The sequence below is a fragment of the Heliconius melpomene genome, chromosome 19 (assembly GCF_056956725.1).
Source record: "Heliconius melpomene rosina isolate 202511_hmr_F chromosome 19, ASM5695672v1, whole genome shotgun sequence".
NCBI classification, from domain to species: Eukaryota; Metazoa; Arthropoda; class Insecta; order Lepidoptera; family Nymphalidae; genus Heliconius; species Heliconius melpomene.
This window is the reverse complement of record NC_140407.1, coordinates 14,116,570-14,133,054: the sequence shown is the minus strand read 5'-3', so window position 1 is coordinate 14,133,054 and position 16,485 is coordinate 14,116,570. Positions and strand designations below refer to the sequence as shown.

General features: G+C 32.8%; 2 protein-coding genes across 3 annotated transcripts; both read right to left on the bottom strand.

Moving 5' to 3' along the window:
• Positions 1 to 592: 592 nt before the first annotated feature.
• LOC146528955 (retinoid-inducible serine carboxypeptidase-like) lies at positions 593 to 6,197 on the bottom strand. Of its 2 annotated transcripts, none has more exons than XM_085203324.1 (9): positions 6,005 to 6,197; positions 4,749 to 4,975; positions 4,525 to 4,624; positions 4,109 to 4,239; positions 3,222 to 3,519; positions 2,620 to 2,760; positions 2,178 to 2,255; positions 1,621 to 1,775; positions 593 to 716 (listed from the first exon to the last, which is right to left on the bottom strand). In XM_085203324.1, the coding sequence occupies exons 1-9, from the start codon at positions 6,162 to 6,164 to the stop codon at positions 660 to 662; spliced, it is 1,347 nt and encodes a 448-aa protein (XP_085059450.1). In that variant the 5' UTR covers positions 6,165 to 6,197; the 3' UTR covers positions 593 to 659. The 2 variants fall into 2 exon arrangements, with proteins under 2 accessions (XP_085059450.1, XP_085059449.1); XM_085203323.1 differs by having other exon boundaries at positions 2,620 to 2,796; positions 6,005 to 6,196.
• Positions 6,198 to 8,065: 1,868 nt separating this feature from the next.
• On the bottom strand, positions 8,066 to 13,186 carry LOC146528954 (retinoid-inducible serine carboxypeptidase-like). The gene is made up of 9 exons (XM_085203326.1): positions 13,031 to 13,186; positions 12,487 to 12,710; positions 11,921 to 12,020; positions 11,423 to 11,553; positions 10,706 to 11,024; positions 9,727 to 9,921; positions 8,846 to 8,923; positions 8,418 to 8,572; positions 8,066 to 8,207 (listed from the first exon to the last, which is right to left on the bottom strand). The coding sequence occupies exons 1-9, from the start codon at positions 13,080 to 13,082 to the stop codon at positions 8,145 to 8,147; spliced, it is 1,317 nt and encodes a 438-aa protein (XP_085059452.1). The 5' UTR covers positions 13,083 to 13,186; the 3' UTR covers positions 8,066 to 8,144.
• Between the last annotated feature and the right edge of the window lie 3,299 nt (positions 13,187 to 16,485).

The following is a 16,485-nucleotide window of genomic DNA, read 5'->3' as shown; positions in this document are numbered from 1 at the left end:
GATCGTAATTCAGATGACAAAATAAATAATTGTGTTATATAAACGGACGAAGCGGATGATTTTTTCGAGGCATTGTGTGTTAAGTTGCGAAATCCAATGACGGAGTTTTTGCGTCCTTGCCAGAGCGAAGAAATTAAAATATTAATAAATAATAGTTCATTCCCTCGAGTGGGGATCGAATCCATAACTGTCGCGTTACAGTCATACCCTTGTGCCCCTGCACCACGACAGCCTGATTTATTTAATATTCTAAAAATCAAGTCAGCGCAGTCATTTTCAGGGCAGCTTCAGGACGGCCACGACTCGTTAACCGTACCGTGCCTAACTAGTGATGAACCACTAATTTAAGAATATTTAAATTCTTAAAATGTTTACACGTTTACAAATATTTTCATTACTTTAGATGCGAATAAAAGAATAAATAATTTAAAAAACATTAGGTATGTACTTAATGCTTATCATATACCTATGATGTAATTATTTACTTTTATTTTTTAACGTTGAAGTAATTCGAGTAACAACTTTTACTGTGTTCAAACGTTAATAAATAACCAAAAATATCTATCTAGAATCTAGAATAAAAGAAGAAAAATCTATAAAAACTATTTATTTACAAAAATATAGATTTATTACGACCACATTAATTTCTAAATATTACGTTACGCTGTTATACGTTTAAACACTCGTTGTACTGCAACGGAATTGTCGACAGGCGCCTGTAAAATAATAATAATATGCTTATGCATTAAGGCAAATAATTAATTATAATCAAGGAATTCATATATTACAGAAAATCTTAACCTATATAATATAAATATTTTTTATAATAGGTACAAAAAAATAACATAACTGTGTTGAGAGTTCATACTTATGAAACATTATGATACTTATAACTGTTTAACTATATTTATATTTATACCTGTTTAACTTACTTCTATTTTACTTAGATATTAATGACTTGCAATACGCTAAGTTAAAAAAAAAACTGGTTAAGCGCGAGTTGGACTTGCCTATCGAGGCTTTCGTACTAATTTTATGATTGTAGGTCAAACGGAATATGTATAAATTTTCACTTTTCAAATTTTTCCTTTATTAGTACAGTAAATTCTCATTTTGTGCCAAATTTCCTAAATGTAGGGTAAGTTTTGATTACGCGGCGAATTTCATACAAAATGCAGAAAAATCGACGCATAAATACTGGTCCTTTGATTACATTAGCTTAGAACTAGAACTTAGATTTAAGAGGCCGTAGAATAAATATTTGATACTAATTTCAGCTTGACATCTCCATGAGATCTCGTGATAAATGGTCTTGACGGATGGACAACAAAGTGATACTGTTAAGGTTTCATTTTTACTTTTTAAAGTACTGAACCCTAAAAAGAAACTATTTCATAGTTAGCTGGGTACTCTTTACGAAGTGCATAACTTAGATATTTGTTATTTGCATTACGGTTAGTTTTTTTAAAAAATGTTTTATACCTAGCGTAGTAGTCAAAGAGAACGAAGCTTCAAACTTTACGGACTCAATTTCTTTCACCTCGTTTACTTTCACCGCTCAAAATATTTAAATGAACTTAGAAAAAAAAAACATTTATATTTATTTTTTATATATCTTACCGATTGTCCTGCTGCGTTTATGTAATAAAACCTCAATTTTTCCGATTCCCTGAAGTAACCTTCGACTAAACTGTTAACAACAAGGGTTTCCCTCGGCGCGTTTAAAAACTGAGTCTGGCCGGACCATTCCAAATTATTAATCCACTCGAGTTGACCTGTCATGTATTATGATGAAAATTAATTTAGAATTCAGAATGAATAACGAAAATGATTTTAATTAGATACAAATTCCATTTGCAAGAATGTTTTTAGGCCAGTCCCGGCGCGGGGGCATAAATGTGCGACTGTAAACACGCGACAGGTTGTGGGTTCGATTCCCACTCTGCTAAATGAAATATTTAATATTTTTATTTCCTCGCTTTGGTAACGAGGCAAAGCGCGCCATTAAGTTTCGTTGCTTAAGACCCAATGCCTCCAGAATAGCGGAAAATGGGAAACGGGACTGTCTTTATGGGAGCGGAGTGTTTAACACTAGGTTCCCTCTGCCTACCGGAAGATGTGCGGGGATCTATGTGCGGGATACAACAAAAAGAACATAAATATTTACGTATACTTACCAGGAGTATTAGAGACTGCATCTAGGTTACCGTTATAAATATTTACAGTAAGGTTTGTGTTCCGAAGTATATTCTCGACTGTGGACAAAGATGATTAAACATTCATTGTGTACTATCCACTAACTTTAAAACATTACATATATTATTGTTATTTTGTTCAAGAAAATAAAATCAAAATAAATCAGTTTTGAGCTGTATTCCGCATACAGCAGGGTAGGCACTTTCCGCCGTATTCCGGAACATATGTATAATATAAAATTCTTGTGAAATTTATAGAAAAATGATTGGATTATACAACAAAAACAAATAAGTTTTATTTTTTTTATTATAGTCACAATGGGATATTTTTAATTTCATTTAACTGAATAGAAGTTTTTCATTAATTTATTTCATTTTCAGAAGTTTTTAATTCATTTATTATTCATAATATATTTTCACATACCTTTGATTACATTTGAAACCATATAGGAGGATATAAACGTTCGTATAGCATTTTCGCGTTGACTATCAAATTTGACATCGTCTCCAATACCGAGAGCAGGCGCTACCACAGTGTCCATAAAATTACTGGCATCAGACCTTACTGTATTTCGAAGATATTTTTCATCTCTAGAAAAAACTAGTAATTTTTATGTTTAAAATTTTCGTTTGCATATAGTTATACTTAGTAAGAAAGAATTAAATTTTTCCAATATGAATAAAAATGAAATAGACGGCATTAGGTGTTAAGTTGCAAAATTTAAAGCCGCGCTTTGCCTCGGCACTATTAAATATTTCATTTCCTTGAGTGAGAATTGAACCTACAACATACATACGTGGTCTTTACGAAATAAGATAACCTAAGAAATCCTTAGAAAAGAAAATTCATTTTGTTATTTAAAGATAAAAAAAAATAAAAAATAAAGCGCAATGTTTTAAATTAGATTTAGAATATTCGAGCAATAAATTCTCTACCACAGCAAATGCTAGCGAAAATAAAGCTTTTAAAGAAAACACGATTCGTTTTATTTGCAAAATAAATGAAAAAATAAATATTTAGTGTACCTTCATTAGCGTCTCTAGTTAATTTTTCAACAATATTATCCAAGTTAACGGCCACTGCGCCGGCACCATTGTTTACAAAATGTCTTAAAGAATTGAACTGATTGTACGCTTCAACAAACTCTCCTCTCTCTACTAGAGAGGTTGTCAAGCTTGAAAAGTTTTCAATAACAGTCCTTCCTTTTCCGTCTATGTAACCCAGTTCTTCCAAATAAAAACCCAGCTTAGTCAAAGTTAAAGCTGGTGAAATAATAGGGTTGCCTAGAACAATACCTTTAAGATTATCCGATACGTCGCCGTTCTGGAAGGAATTTAAATATTATTTGTTTTAGAATGTTTATTTGTATAGAAGATTATAGTGCTTACGTCATAAATTATAGGTACCTAATTGTAATGGTAGGATTATAACGAAGATCACAGATTCAATAAGACATGTATTTATGTTTTCTCGAACTCGAAAAGAACTTTTTGTTAACGAAACAAGTATTTTTTGGGTTCCGCAGGCAAATGGAATGAAACGGAACCCTAATAGATTTGTTGCGACTGTCTTGTCGCTGTACCCCTTTTTCCAAAACACTTTGGGCACTTTGTAAATTCCCTTATATGTTATTATAAGAATTTACTATGATCTTGATTATGAACCCATGGTGGCGCAGTAGCACAAACATATGACTGTAAACGTTTCGATTCCTAATGGGAGGAATGTATTATTATTTATTAATATTTTTAATTCTTCAATCTGGTAACAAGGAAAACCGGAAAACAAAGTCAAAAAAAGTCGGCGGATAGCGGGAACGGAGTGTCTTAACACTAGGTTCCCTCTACCTACCCTGCTATATGCGTGATACAAAAAAAAACAATTTATTATATTAATAATTCATAATACCCACTTCATGTATTTTAAGAGCTAAAGGTATAGCGATTTGAGCACCATCTGCTTGACTGCAGATATAAAGAGGAGATTGCTTATACTCTTCGTTGACATCGTAAAATGATTGTATTGTCCGTAATAAATGCTCGACTGAAAATAGTTTGAGGAAGTTATTAGTGTAAAATTATAATTGAGGCCGTGATGGCGCCGTGCTACAAGCGTGTCACTGTAAGCGCGACGGCCACTCAACACGCAATGCCTCTTAAGCTGAAAGCAATATGTATATATGACATGTAACATATTACAATATTTATAGCAATACAAGTAAAAAAATAATTTTCATATATATTTCATTAATAAATCTGTAACTTAAAGATACAAGAAGTAAGCACTTCATTTTACTGTAATATATAGAATATTTGGCAGTGAAATTACCATTTTTATCTAAATTAGGAAATTGGCTGCCTTCGAGATTACTTTTACTGAAACCTGTCCCAATTGGAGCATCCACAAAAAGCAGATTGTAATCATTTATCTGAAAAAACCAATTAGTATCGTTTTTAGGTCACTGTTATTGTACTCATAAAGTATGAAAATAAGCAATATGAAAACTATAAAAAAATAATAATATAAATTGAAAATAATAAAAAGATACTTACCCAAGAATCTTGTCTTCTAGTTAAGTTAATGTTATAAGGACCAAACATTTCAAAGTTTGCATAGAAGCTGGACGATAAGGCAGTAACGCCGTTGACCCAAAGGACTATAGGACGTGAGGTCCTGGACGAGGACAGGGTTGGGTAGAACCACCAGAACATATCGTTGCCATTCATCCTGGTGTATGCTGACGTATACTCGAGATCACCAATGCCTTTACCTGTTAATCCTGTCAAGTGGTGCATAAAATTATAGCTTTTTAATATTAGAACACTCTACTTAGCTATCCATTAATATTCCAATTTTAGATAGTTTGACTTTTAGACTAACGCCGCCTTTAAAATACATTGTAGAAATTAGCTAATACTAACTCGAATTATCTATTCTATATATAGAAATTAACATAATACTGCTATTACCGTTCCTGTAGGAATTTCTAGAAATGCTCTCTCAGTTATCTCCGACATTTTCCAAGTAACTCACATAATGAATTTCACATTTCCATTAGTATAATTGTGTAGTGAGTGGGTGTATGTTGATTTAAATACATTTTTTAGCTTCACGCTGTTTCCCGCACATAGCAGGCTACGCAGAGGGAACCTAGCAACCTAGTGTTAAGACATAAGATTCCACCGTTCCTATAAAAATACACTCGTTCCCCAATTTCTGTCGCATTCTGAAGGCATTGCGTGTTGAGTGACGGAACTCGAAGCCGAGCTTTGCCTCGTTATTAGAGCGAGGAATTGAACATAATATTAAATATTTAATTTCTCGAGTGGGAATCGAACCCACAACCTGTCGCGTTGTCATTTTAGATATCAAAGCTTACAACAGCATACTTGGTATTAATTTTCTTATTAATATTAACGTAGAGAATGAGCTTAATTAAAAGCATTTATGTTTTTTGATGACATTCTCTGTAAAGTATGTAGGCCAAATATATTTTGCTCTTGTGTTCTCCAAATTCTGTTATTATAAGAATTAATTAGTTACGTAAAATTGAGATGATTAGTGGTATATAATTATTAACATGATGATACAAGTAAGAATAAATGACTGTATTTATTTGTAGCTCTACGCAGGTAGGTTTCTGCCGTAGCTGTATAATTTCTGTAGTATTTTTATGCTGAAAAAACAATTGGTTTTGAAATCGTTGGTAACATGCTTGATTTCCAGAGAGCCAATATTAATTTTGTATAATATTTTACATATTATTAAGGCAATAACTTATTCATATATTATAATATATCCTACTTACTTATAGTAGTATAAAGATCGTCTACACGAACAAACCACCATATCAGTACACCCAAAGCAACACCTAAAATTACACCTATAATTGCTAAGATTATTATTTTAGATTTGGACATTTTTTTTCTATTTATTAAATACTTCACAATTCTTTCCGCACTGAACATCTAGTATCAATATTTTAACTATGTCATTCAGTAGGGATATCTTATCAATTGTAAACAATAAAGAATAAGATTAAGCTTTCGAAACTGATAGTATCGTAAAGCGAAATATCGTATATTTTGTTATACACAAATATTTTTACGCAGGTATGTAGTATGTATATATTGTTTCACGCTGCATCCAACACGTTTCTAACACGTTTACATTTTTTTAATAAGTGGTTTACTTAGAGAATGTTGATTAAAAAATCATATATAGTGATTTGCAGAAAAAATCGTAATCGTATTAAATTTTATTATAATCATGCATATTTACGGCAATTTTGACACAGACATAAAAAAAAATTGAAGAATGATAAGAGAAAACTGAGGGATTACAATTATCTATCGATATGTTATATTAATGATCGCTTTACTTTAGATAAAATGATATTAATTATCAATATTGAGGTATCATAATATTAGCAAACCTATCGCTATTATCTTTATTTCAGTTTTATAATGTAATTTATTAAACATTGCAATAAATAAATATGTCTTTAGTATAATGATTAGGCAACATGTTATGTAATATATATTTTTCAGATTCACGCTTTATCCCGCACATGGCAGAGTAAAGAGAGAGACTGCCAAGATTATGGAAGAGAAAAGGAATCTTGCTCCCGTAGCCCCGGCTTGTGGCGGTCGAGGAGGAGCACCTTAAGGTTTTAATGGATGTGAATGGCTTACGTCTGCGGGTCTACGAGTCCCAAATAACCCGCTATAATCCCCATTTGGAAGGCGTACCTGTTAGAGGGTTTCCTGACGAAAAAAGAAGAGAGAACAAGAGACAACCTGTTGTCAAGACATTCCGTTCCACGCTCTCCGCCCGAATTCTAAATCCGCTTTGTCATGCCAGCGAGATGAAATAAGAGTTATTTTTCTTCCTGCGTGAAAAGTACCCACGATTTCTGTATCACGATGGTCATTCTTTAATTTGTCACTTAAAGTAACTGATGCTAAAATTTTTAGTCCCTATAGTCGTCTGATAGTATATTTTCTGTTACCTATGTTACCTCATACAGGTAACAGACAATATACGAGTACTAAATACTTCGATCAACTATTTATAGTGTATAGGCTTCTTTTTCTCCAAAACTTATTTTATTTACATTTTTTTTCCAATTTTTGTTTTTTTACAGTTTTGTTTTATTATAAGTAATTACAAGGTTTTAAACATATGTAAATATTGCCGTAATCTATTGTTTTAAATAGTGCTATGACAAAATCTAGTAATTTGTCAGCCATGTTTCCTATTGCACAATTGCGATGTACTTCCTTATTAAATACACAATAACTAATAAATTAAAGTCATTTTTTCACGTTACATTCGCCGTCTTTCCTGTTAACTAGGAGTGAGTTTATATCCGTGTATGAAGATTGTTTTCTTGTATAACAATTAACAAGGCAAACTACCACTAACTTTTTGCTACTTCCTGTTAACTGTTACATTAGAAGTGTAATGATTTTATGTAAATAGGTTTAATATTCGCGATAATATATTATAAAATAAATGTAAATCAACCTATTTGTTTTATAAAAAGATATGTTTGAAAATTTATACATAGAACTAATACGAATTGTCAATTTAAAAAGGACGCTTGATGTGATCGAAATTCTGATGCGCACTATTAGATTTGGAGCTGAAGAGGAAAGTTGTCCTCTAGAATAAAATATTGTATTATAATTTAAGATATACATTGTACAAGCCTAATGCCCTGGAAGAAGTATAAGTTCTGTAAAAGTCCTGAGACATATAATGTACAAGCCTAATGGTATTTAGCCCTGGAAGAAATATAAGTTCTGTAAAAGCCTCGAGGTGTTTGATTTCTTTACAGAAGTATGCATATTAAGAAAAACTGATATAAATATCAAATATCGTTTATTATGATTAATATAATTTTATTTATTAAATAAAATATAATAATGGAGTTAGAAAATAATTTATCCAAATGATGTCATGTCACGAAGGAAAGCTCTGCTCCCTGCAGGATTGTCTCTCGGTACCTATGAATTAGAGAATCATACTTTTATATATTTTGAAAAGAGTGAAAGAAGCTAATGATACCACTTCCGTTTTACTGTAACTTTACGGAACTTCCATTACTCAAATTGAACCTAGTAACGACAAATATTTTAAAAGAGAAGTGCCCTAAAGGGAATTTTTTCAAGCGGAATTTTGAAATTGCAACCCTATTTTAAGAATGTAATACTTACACTATGTCCTGCTTTGTTAATCCAAAAAAACCTAAAGTTTCTATAGGATTTGAAATAGCCTTCAAGTCTGTCTTCCTCCCATATGGGTTGTCGTGGAGCATTTTTAAATCCGTCAGCACCGGGCCACTGAAGTCGGTCGACCCAAAGAATTTGACCTAAAATATAATTTGATTTAGTGACATTTTAATTACTATACAAATATATATATAAAAAATAAAGCATTTAAAAAACTATATAAATTGAATTGAATGCAGGAATTGTATATACATGTTTTACTGAAATATCGGCCTAATATTTTTATTTTATAACTGAATTTCATTATTTATTATATTTATATGCATAAACTTTATCCTGTTATTCAGATTTACAATATGATTTCAAAGTTATATAAAAAATACTTTAATATAATGTATGTTGTAAGCACTTACCAGGCGTATCGCAAATGAGATCGAGATTACCATTATATTTAGTAAGGATAATGTCTGTTTCATTTAGAAGTCTCTCGACTGAAAAAGAAGTAACAGACGTTGTTAAAGTCAGATATACACATACGTATATATTTTTACATTCATATTTTTTTCTTTTTTGAGTTAAGTAAGTTGTTCCTTTTGTTGAGTTTAAAAATATGTTTGGTTGTTTTTTTCGTGAGTATAATAATAACCGTGGCGCGTAAATGTGACCGTGTGGGTTCGATTCCCACTCGTTCTTTTAAGAAGACAAAAGTGCAGCGTTGATCGCGTCTCGCTAAGGAAAACAGATATATTCCGAGAATGATCCGCTAGGCTATTGAAATATAAAAACATCCTAATTTTAATAGAGAGGACGGCTGGAAGCTTTTCAACACCCACTCATAAAATCTTTCAAACCCACCATACCAGAGGGCTAGATATAGTCAGCTCATTCTGCAGGAATCCAGGGAAGTACGTGAGGCAATTAAAAACTGTTGCTGATACCTCCTCAGTCGTTCGCAACGTCGGATTTCCAAAAATGTATTATACCAAATATATGCGATTAATCCACTTAAATAGTTTAATTTAAAATGAGACATATCTGTCTGTATAGATCATGAGAGTTCAAATAACAAACTTTTAATCAAAATCATTATATTTAAATAAATATTTTATGCAGATTGAAGTTTTTTAAGTAATGTTTTCAGCAAAAAGGCATTGCCATTTTATGAAAGTAAGTGTGTTTAGTATTATAATACGTTTTCCACGAGATTGGCTTCTCTTAGTGATAGTTATCTTCATTTGATGTTGTACGGTTTATGTTAACTAAAAATATCTGCTTATTTTCATATTATACATACTGCTTTTGGTGACAGGCTTCATGAAATCCTCTCTTAAATAATCGAAGACAGTTCCCGAAAGAGAGCTCCATGTGATGTTTTCGGGGATGTTCAGCCATTCTTTCACTTTAGTATTCATTAGGACGTCGAGGTCCCACTGTTGTCCCTCGGGCGTGGAGTAGGGGCGGTCACGAATCATCATATCTCGAGATATTTCTATGCAAAGATTACATTTTATGCATATGTAACTAGGTGACGAAATGTAATATCAATATTGATTATATACATTATCCTTTTTTTTCCAGCTGCATGCATCGAACTTTAGAGGTGATTAAGATGCGGAACTTAATGCCGCGCTTTTGTCTTGGGATCAGAGCAAAGAAATAAAAATATAAATAAATTAACATTCATTCCCTAAGTGGGAATTGAACCAACGACCGTCGCGTTAGAGTCACACGCTTGTGCCCCTGCGCCACGAAATTAGTTATAACGTAAATTCTGATATAGTACTTTTGCAAGTTAGTACAGAGAAATTAAGTGTATTTCTCATAATAATTGTTTATTAATATGTAGGTATTTGAATTATATAATGGTATAGATATATCATAAGCATATACAAAGCTAAAATGCTTGCAGATTGGAATATAAGGAAATATATTTCAAATTATAAGAATATGTACTTATGCATAAATATGAATTATGTAAACGTTATAAACAATTTTTTCTTTAATTTTTTTTAGCGTCACGCTGTATCCTGCTCAAAGCATAGTAGGTAGAGGGAACTTAGTGTTAAGAGACTCCGTTCCCCATTTCCCGCCGAATTCCGGAGGCACTTCGTGTTGATTTGTGGAACTAAATGCTGTGCCACCAGAGCGAAGAAATGAAAATATTTAATCTTCACGAGTGGGAATCGAACCCAAAACCGCGCTAACAGTCGAACTTTGTACTCCTGAAACATATCTACGAAACTTATATATATTTTATTAAAAATATCGCTTACCATAAGCACTTCGTAGCGTGTCGGGCAAATTTACTTGCATTTTGGTCAAAATATTGTAAAAATCAACACTAGTCGTTGCTCTAAACACGGCTTGTTGGGTTGCCGACCACTGCATCGTTGAATTAACATATAATTCTTCATTGAATAACCGTTCCGCTTCTCGAGCATTTCTTTGTATATCCTCATATCCACTTTGATCTACAAGACCAGCTGCTAAAAGCAACGGCCCCCAAGTGAGGGTAGAGTCGACTGGTGATATCCATGAGTTACCCATAGCAATTCCTTGTAATTTTGAATTAATATTGCCGGCAGTTTCTGCCTATATATTATATAAAAGAGCGAATTAGGTAATAATATTAAATAAAAAAATAAAGCAATAGTTCCGCCACTCAAGACGTAATCCTTCCCGAATTCAGCGGAAAGTAGGGAACGGAAGCGTATTAATAGAAACGGAGTTTTTTAATACTAGATTCTCAGGTTCCCTCTGTCTACCCTACTTGTCAACTGTATATAAAACTATATAATACTATGATATTACTAATGTTAGTTACGTATCTATATTCTACGTCAATGTCATACTGCTTGTTTTCTATTTAAAACAAATATACTAAATAATACTTAATCACTAATAGAAAACCTCCAAAATAAGAATACATATTAAAATCCTAGCAATTCTAATGTGCCAGTTAATTATTTAAATGAATGTTAAGTAGGTACCTCATGCATCCTAATACCCATGTCAATCGCCATCTTCCCGCCGTACGACTGCCCGTAAATGTAAAGTGGTGCTACCTCAAACTCAGGATTGGACTGGTAGAATTTTCGCATTAGTTCAACGAAATCTAAAGCTGTGTAAATAAATGAACATCACTAATTGTATTCGAATCTGGTGATTATTTATTAAATAAGTAATAGGTTTGTTAGGGTCTGTCGTGGCACTGGGGCATAGGTTGTGGGTTCGATTACGACTTGAGGAAATGAAATATTTAATATTTTTATTTCGTCGCTCTGCTAACGAGGCAAAGCGTGTCATTGTGAATGAATCAAAGAATATGGGTTCAATTCCACTCGAGGATACATAAACAAAACGCTACGTTTGTATCCGTTATTCAATTATAAATTAATAATATTTTGGCTTTAATTATATATACAATTTAATTTTATGTTACGTTAATAATCAATAATAGTTATAAGGTAAAAATACTAAAATATTACCTATCTCATCGTTTGTAGTCGTTAAGTAACTTGGATCGTCTACGTAGCTAAAGCCTGTCCCAACAGGATTATCCACAAAGAGTACATTAAAGTTTTTCACCTGTAAGTGAAGCTGATGTTGTATTTTTTTGTTAACTTTAGTAACTTAGATGTAAAAAAAGAATATAAATAAGAAAAAAAAAATTAGGGTTATATTTCCACATTTCGAATTTTTTCTTTTTGCGAAATGTCATATTGTGTAATGTCATATTTTCATATTTTAGATTTGAAAGTTCAACTTCGTGACAATAGGATCCAAGGATTCATAGACCTGGACCTTCGATATTTCAGCCGGATACCTCCACGCGATCTCGAGATAAAAAGTCTTGACAGACGGACAACAAACTGACCCTATAAAAGTTTCGTTTTTTCTTTTGAGATCCAGATCCCTAGAAATACATATTTCAACCCACGGATATTAGATTTAGACGTAAAATTATTTATATTTATATCGGTAATGATTCTAAATTTCATGACATTTAAGTTATTAGAATATTATATGTGTTGACATACATATAACGACTCACCCAGGTATAATTTCTCTCTTGCAATGATAGATCGAGAGGGCCTAGTATTTCAAAATTGCCTATACCAGTAGAGGAGCCCCCGGGACCGCCTTGCAGCCAGACTATCAAAGGCCTCTCGGTATAATTTGCCACATTCGCCGTTGTGTAGAATAACCAGTAAAACATATGAGCGCCATCTCGGACGGTGACATATTCGGATTTTTGTTTATAGTTTTCCAATTGAGCTGAAAAAAATAATACAGAGAGATATAATGTTACAAATTTTCGTAATTTTGTTTTATATAAAACTAAATGTAGGGAACCTGGGATCCTAGTCTTAAGACGTTTCTTTTCTCAAGTTTCTTTTCTCAAGACTCTGAACTCTCTTTCTACCGTATACTGGAGGCATAACGTGTTGAGTGGCGGAACTCAATGCCACGCTCTGTCTCGTTACCTGAGCGAGGAATTGAAAATATTAAAAAAAATATTTCCTCCAGTGGGGATGGAATCCAGGACGCCCAGGCTTGTGCCCCAGGGACTGAAAAATTAAATATTTCGTACATACCATTTGCACAATGTCCAGTAAATATCGACAATAGGAGTAAGTAGAATACCATGATCGTGATGTCTTATATGTTTAGTAAACTGACTGCAGAATAACAATGAGGTATCATTGCACGTGTTCCGCCGCTGATATCATAGATATCAAACAGTTTTCGATTTTATTACTTATCTTTATTGAGATCTATAATACTTTTAATATCATATTGGAAATGTAGTTGATTATAGTATTTATTAAATATAGTGGATTTACTAGAATAATTATTGTAAAAAAAATATTCAGAAATTGATAATAATCTGAGGTCGTCGTGGCGCCGCGGCACAAGGGTGTGACTGTAACGCGACGGTTGTGGGTTCGATCCCCACTCGAGGAAGTGAAATATTTATTTACGTTTATACTTCCATTTCTTCGCTCTGGTGTCGAGGCAAAGCGCGGCGCTGAGCTCTGCCACTAAACACGCAATGCTTCCAGAATTCGGCAGAAAGTGGGGAACGGAGTGTCTTAACACTGTATTCCCTCTGCCTACCCTGCTGTGTGCGGGATACAGCGTGAAGCTGATTTTTTTTGATTCGATAAGAATACGATAAACACTTACTGCCTCTGTTAGTTTTATTTTTAAATTATTATACATAATTCTATCTTTTTTTATTTTTTTTAACTATAAATGAAAGCTTACTAAATTTGTCTCAGTAAATTATTAATTTTCTTCGAAATGATCACTTATAAAGAAAACCAGACGTAAACATGGTGAAAGTTCTAACGTATTTATATTTTATCGTATTTCAATTTAACTTTTTACAAAATATCTTTTTTGTCTTTATAAGTTTTTTGAATATAATAAAGATGTGGCAACCATAAAACTTCTGGTTGGCTCTTGATGAGGGAGGCCTCCGTTCAGCAGTGGACGGCGATAGGTTGATGAAAACCGTAAAACTTCACCTAAATTAACAAAATGTTTTCTATAGCAACACGGGTTACAATCAAATCTAATTTTCAATTCCGTGAATTATGAGGACACATAGGAGGATGTCTTTTGTATACTACTTTGTACTGACATGTGAAAATCACGTGCTCCATATTGGTCGGTAATTCGTTTTAAGACGGCACAGCAGGGTGAAGAGTGTCAAGATTCTCCATTCTCATTGAGATACTTCTGATTTCCGTTCCCCTTCTTCCTGTTGACCTACTAGTTATTACAAACAACGGAAAACTTATATTCGTAGTTCATTTAATAAAAAATAAATGCATACTCCCGCAAAGTTAAGTTTATCAACTTTTATAAGCTGGGAAGTACAACTGGGCAAATCAGTCTCGCACTTGACTGATTTTTTTTTGTTCCTCCTTAAGCAGTTACTTTAACTAAATAATCTTTGGTTGCCCCAAATATTATGGAGAGAAACCAAGTGGCGTCCACACTATAATGTCAAACGTTCAGAGATAATAGGTGTAATAAACTCGATATCTGGCTCGTGAGGACTATATAGTTGGACATAAGTGCTTGAAATATTTAATAAATCTACAATTTTGTCACCTGACCGAGATTACGATCGCTTTGAAAGATTGACATTTTATTTTGATTTATTTATTTTTTAAAGATGACTTTCAGAATTTCACCTGAGATTCGATCGATGTGTGGAAAATATTATTTATTTATTATTATTTATTATTTATTATTTAACACTCAACTAAAATTGTCCCTTGACTTAAAAGTTAATTTGGTAATTTAGGAGTACTTTACATATTATATGTAACTAGCGACCCCCTTGCGGCTTCGCCCGCTTTTACTACTGGATGATTCATGTATTGTATGTTTGCAAAGCACTTAAGATAATGTGAAAATTAATTAAACCCCTTTGCAACCCGTATTTTTGTAGTTTCAATAAGGATTTTCCAATTGTTTTACACAGCAAGGATTTTTTAGTAGGTACCGTAATTTTAAATCTGTGCTACTAATCTTTTCAAGTACTTATTAAAATATATTTAAATGACTATTTTTAGATAATTAAATGACTATTTTTGAACGGAAGAAATTATTAACAAAAACCTACCTACTACTAACTACTACAAAAAATGTGAAACCAAATATATCGCGCTTAAATAATACATTCAACTCCAATTATCCAATACGTGCAAACGCTTCTAACTAAATCTTCGTTGCTATAAAGGCAGCCGGGTTTTTTTTTCGAGCTTGTGGTTAATGCTGAAGGGGGTATTCTGTCCCTGATGAAAAGTAAGCACGACGTGGCTGCCTGTGAGGAAAATTAAATAGAATGCATGGGCCGGGAATCGAACCCGGGCCGCCCGCGTGGAAGCGAGCATTCACTACTGAATTTGTAATAACTTCTAAAGTACTTATTAAAATGAAAAACAGTAAAAGACAGTTTTGGTCTGCATTAAATGGCCAACGTAACTAATGTACATATTTATACGCTGAGAGTAAGGGATAAGTAAAACTTGAGTAACATACAGCTGATGTGTCAACGGCCGGATGTGTCAACAATTAAATGCGTTTTTCTGTAAAACTATTCGCAATTTCAAAATATTGTAAAAAGCAAATTTTATCTTCGTTTAACATGGAAAATTAATAAAGTATTTTAAAGGATAAGGATTAATACCATTATAAAAAAATATCCCTCACAATAAAAAATATATTGAAATTATTATTTTTAGACAAAAATATGATCACTACACGTTATTCTTAAAAGATACAAATATGCTCTCGCGGACTTTTTTGTAGATCTTATTAAGACGCACAATACTCCAGTACATTTTTTTCATGTAGTACTTACCATTAGAGCAGCGCATGCGCGAAAGTGTCTCAACGGGTAGGACTTTATACACATTTATCGTATTAATGTTAATTTACATAAGAATGTACAAATAATAAACTATATATAAACCTTCTACGAAAAACACCCGACTTAAAGGTGAAGACCGCATCAAAATCCGTTGGGTGGTTTAGAAGAAGAGTTAGAAACAACAGACAGACACAAAAAGCGACTTTGTTTTATAAGATATAGGATAGGATAGGATAGGATAAGTGAAAAAAAAAACAACCCATAAGAAACGTAAAATTAATTATTACACACACATAATTTTCTTTTTTTTATCTACACGTTGTATTCCGCACATAGCGGGGTAAGCCGAGGTAACCTAGAGCCAAGATTCTCTTCAGGCACTTTCCACCGTATTCTGGAGGCATTTCGTGTTGAGTGGCGGAACTCTACTCTGCCCTTTGCCGCGACACCAGAGAGAAGAAATGGAAATATAAATTTAAATAATTATTTCTTTTCCTCGAGTGGGGATCGAATCCACAACCAGTCGATTTTACAGTCATTAGTGCAAAATAAAATTGAGTAACTTGAAGTAAATCTTAGTTTTAATGTTTCAGTGAATTTCAGCTTTCTTAATATTTTAAAGACAACAAACCATTATTCATCATTAGAACACATTATAAC

Bases quoted from the DNA above. Each gene is read 5' to 3' on its own strand.
- LOC146528955 (XM_085203323.1), bottom strand. From the start codon at position 6,164: ATGTTCAGTGCGGAAAGAATTGTGAAGTATTTAATAAATAGAAAAAAA. The intron at 4,625-4,748 runs GTAAGTATCTTT...TGGTTTTTTCAG, and splicing joins CTAGAAGACAAGATTCTTGG to ATAAATGATTACAATCTGCT. The intron at 4,240-4,524 runs GTAATTTCACTG...AACTATTTTCAG, and splicing joins TCCTAATTTAGATAAAAATG to TCGAGCATTTATTACGGACA.
- LOC146528954 (XM_085203326.1), bottom strand. From the start codon at position 13,082: ATGGTATTCTACTTACTCCTATTGTCGATATTTACTGGACATTGTGCA. The intron at 8,924-9,726 runs GTATGTATAATA...CTTCTTTTTCAG, and splicing joins GAAGCCTGTCACCAAAAGCA to TCGAGAGACTTCTAAATGAA. The intron at 8,573-8,845 runs GTAAGTGCTTAC...ATTATATTTTAG, and splicing joins TCTCATTTGCGATACGCCTG to GTCAAATTCTTTGGGTCGAC.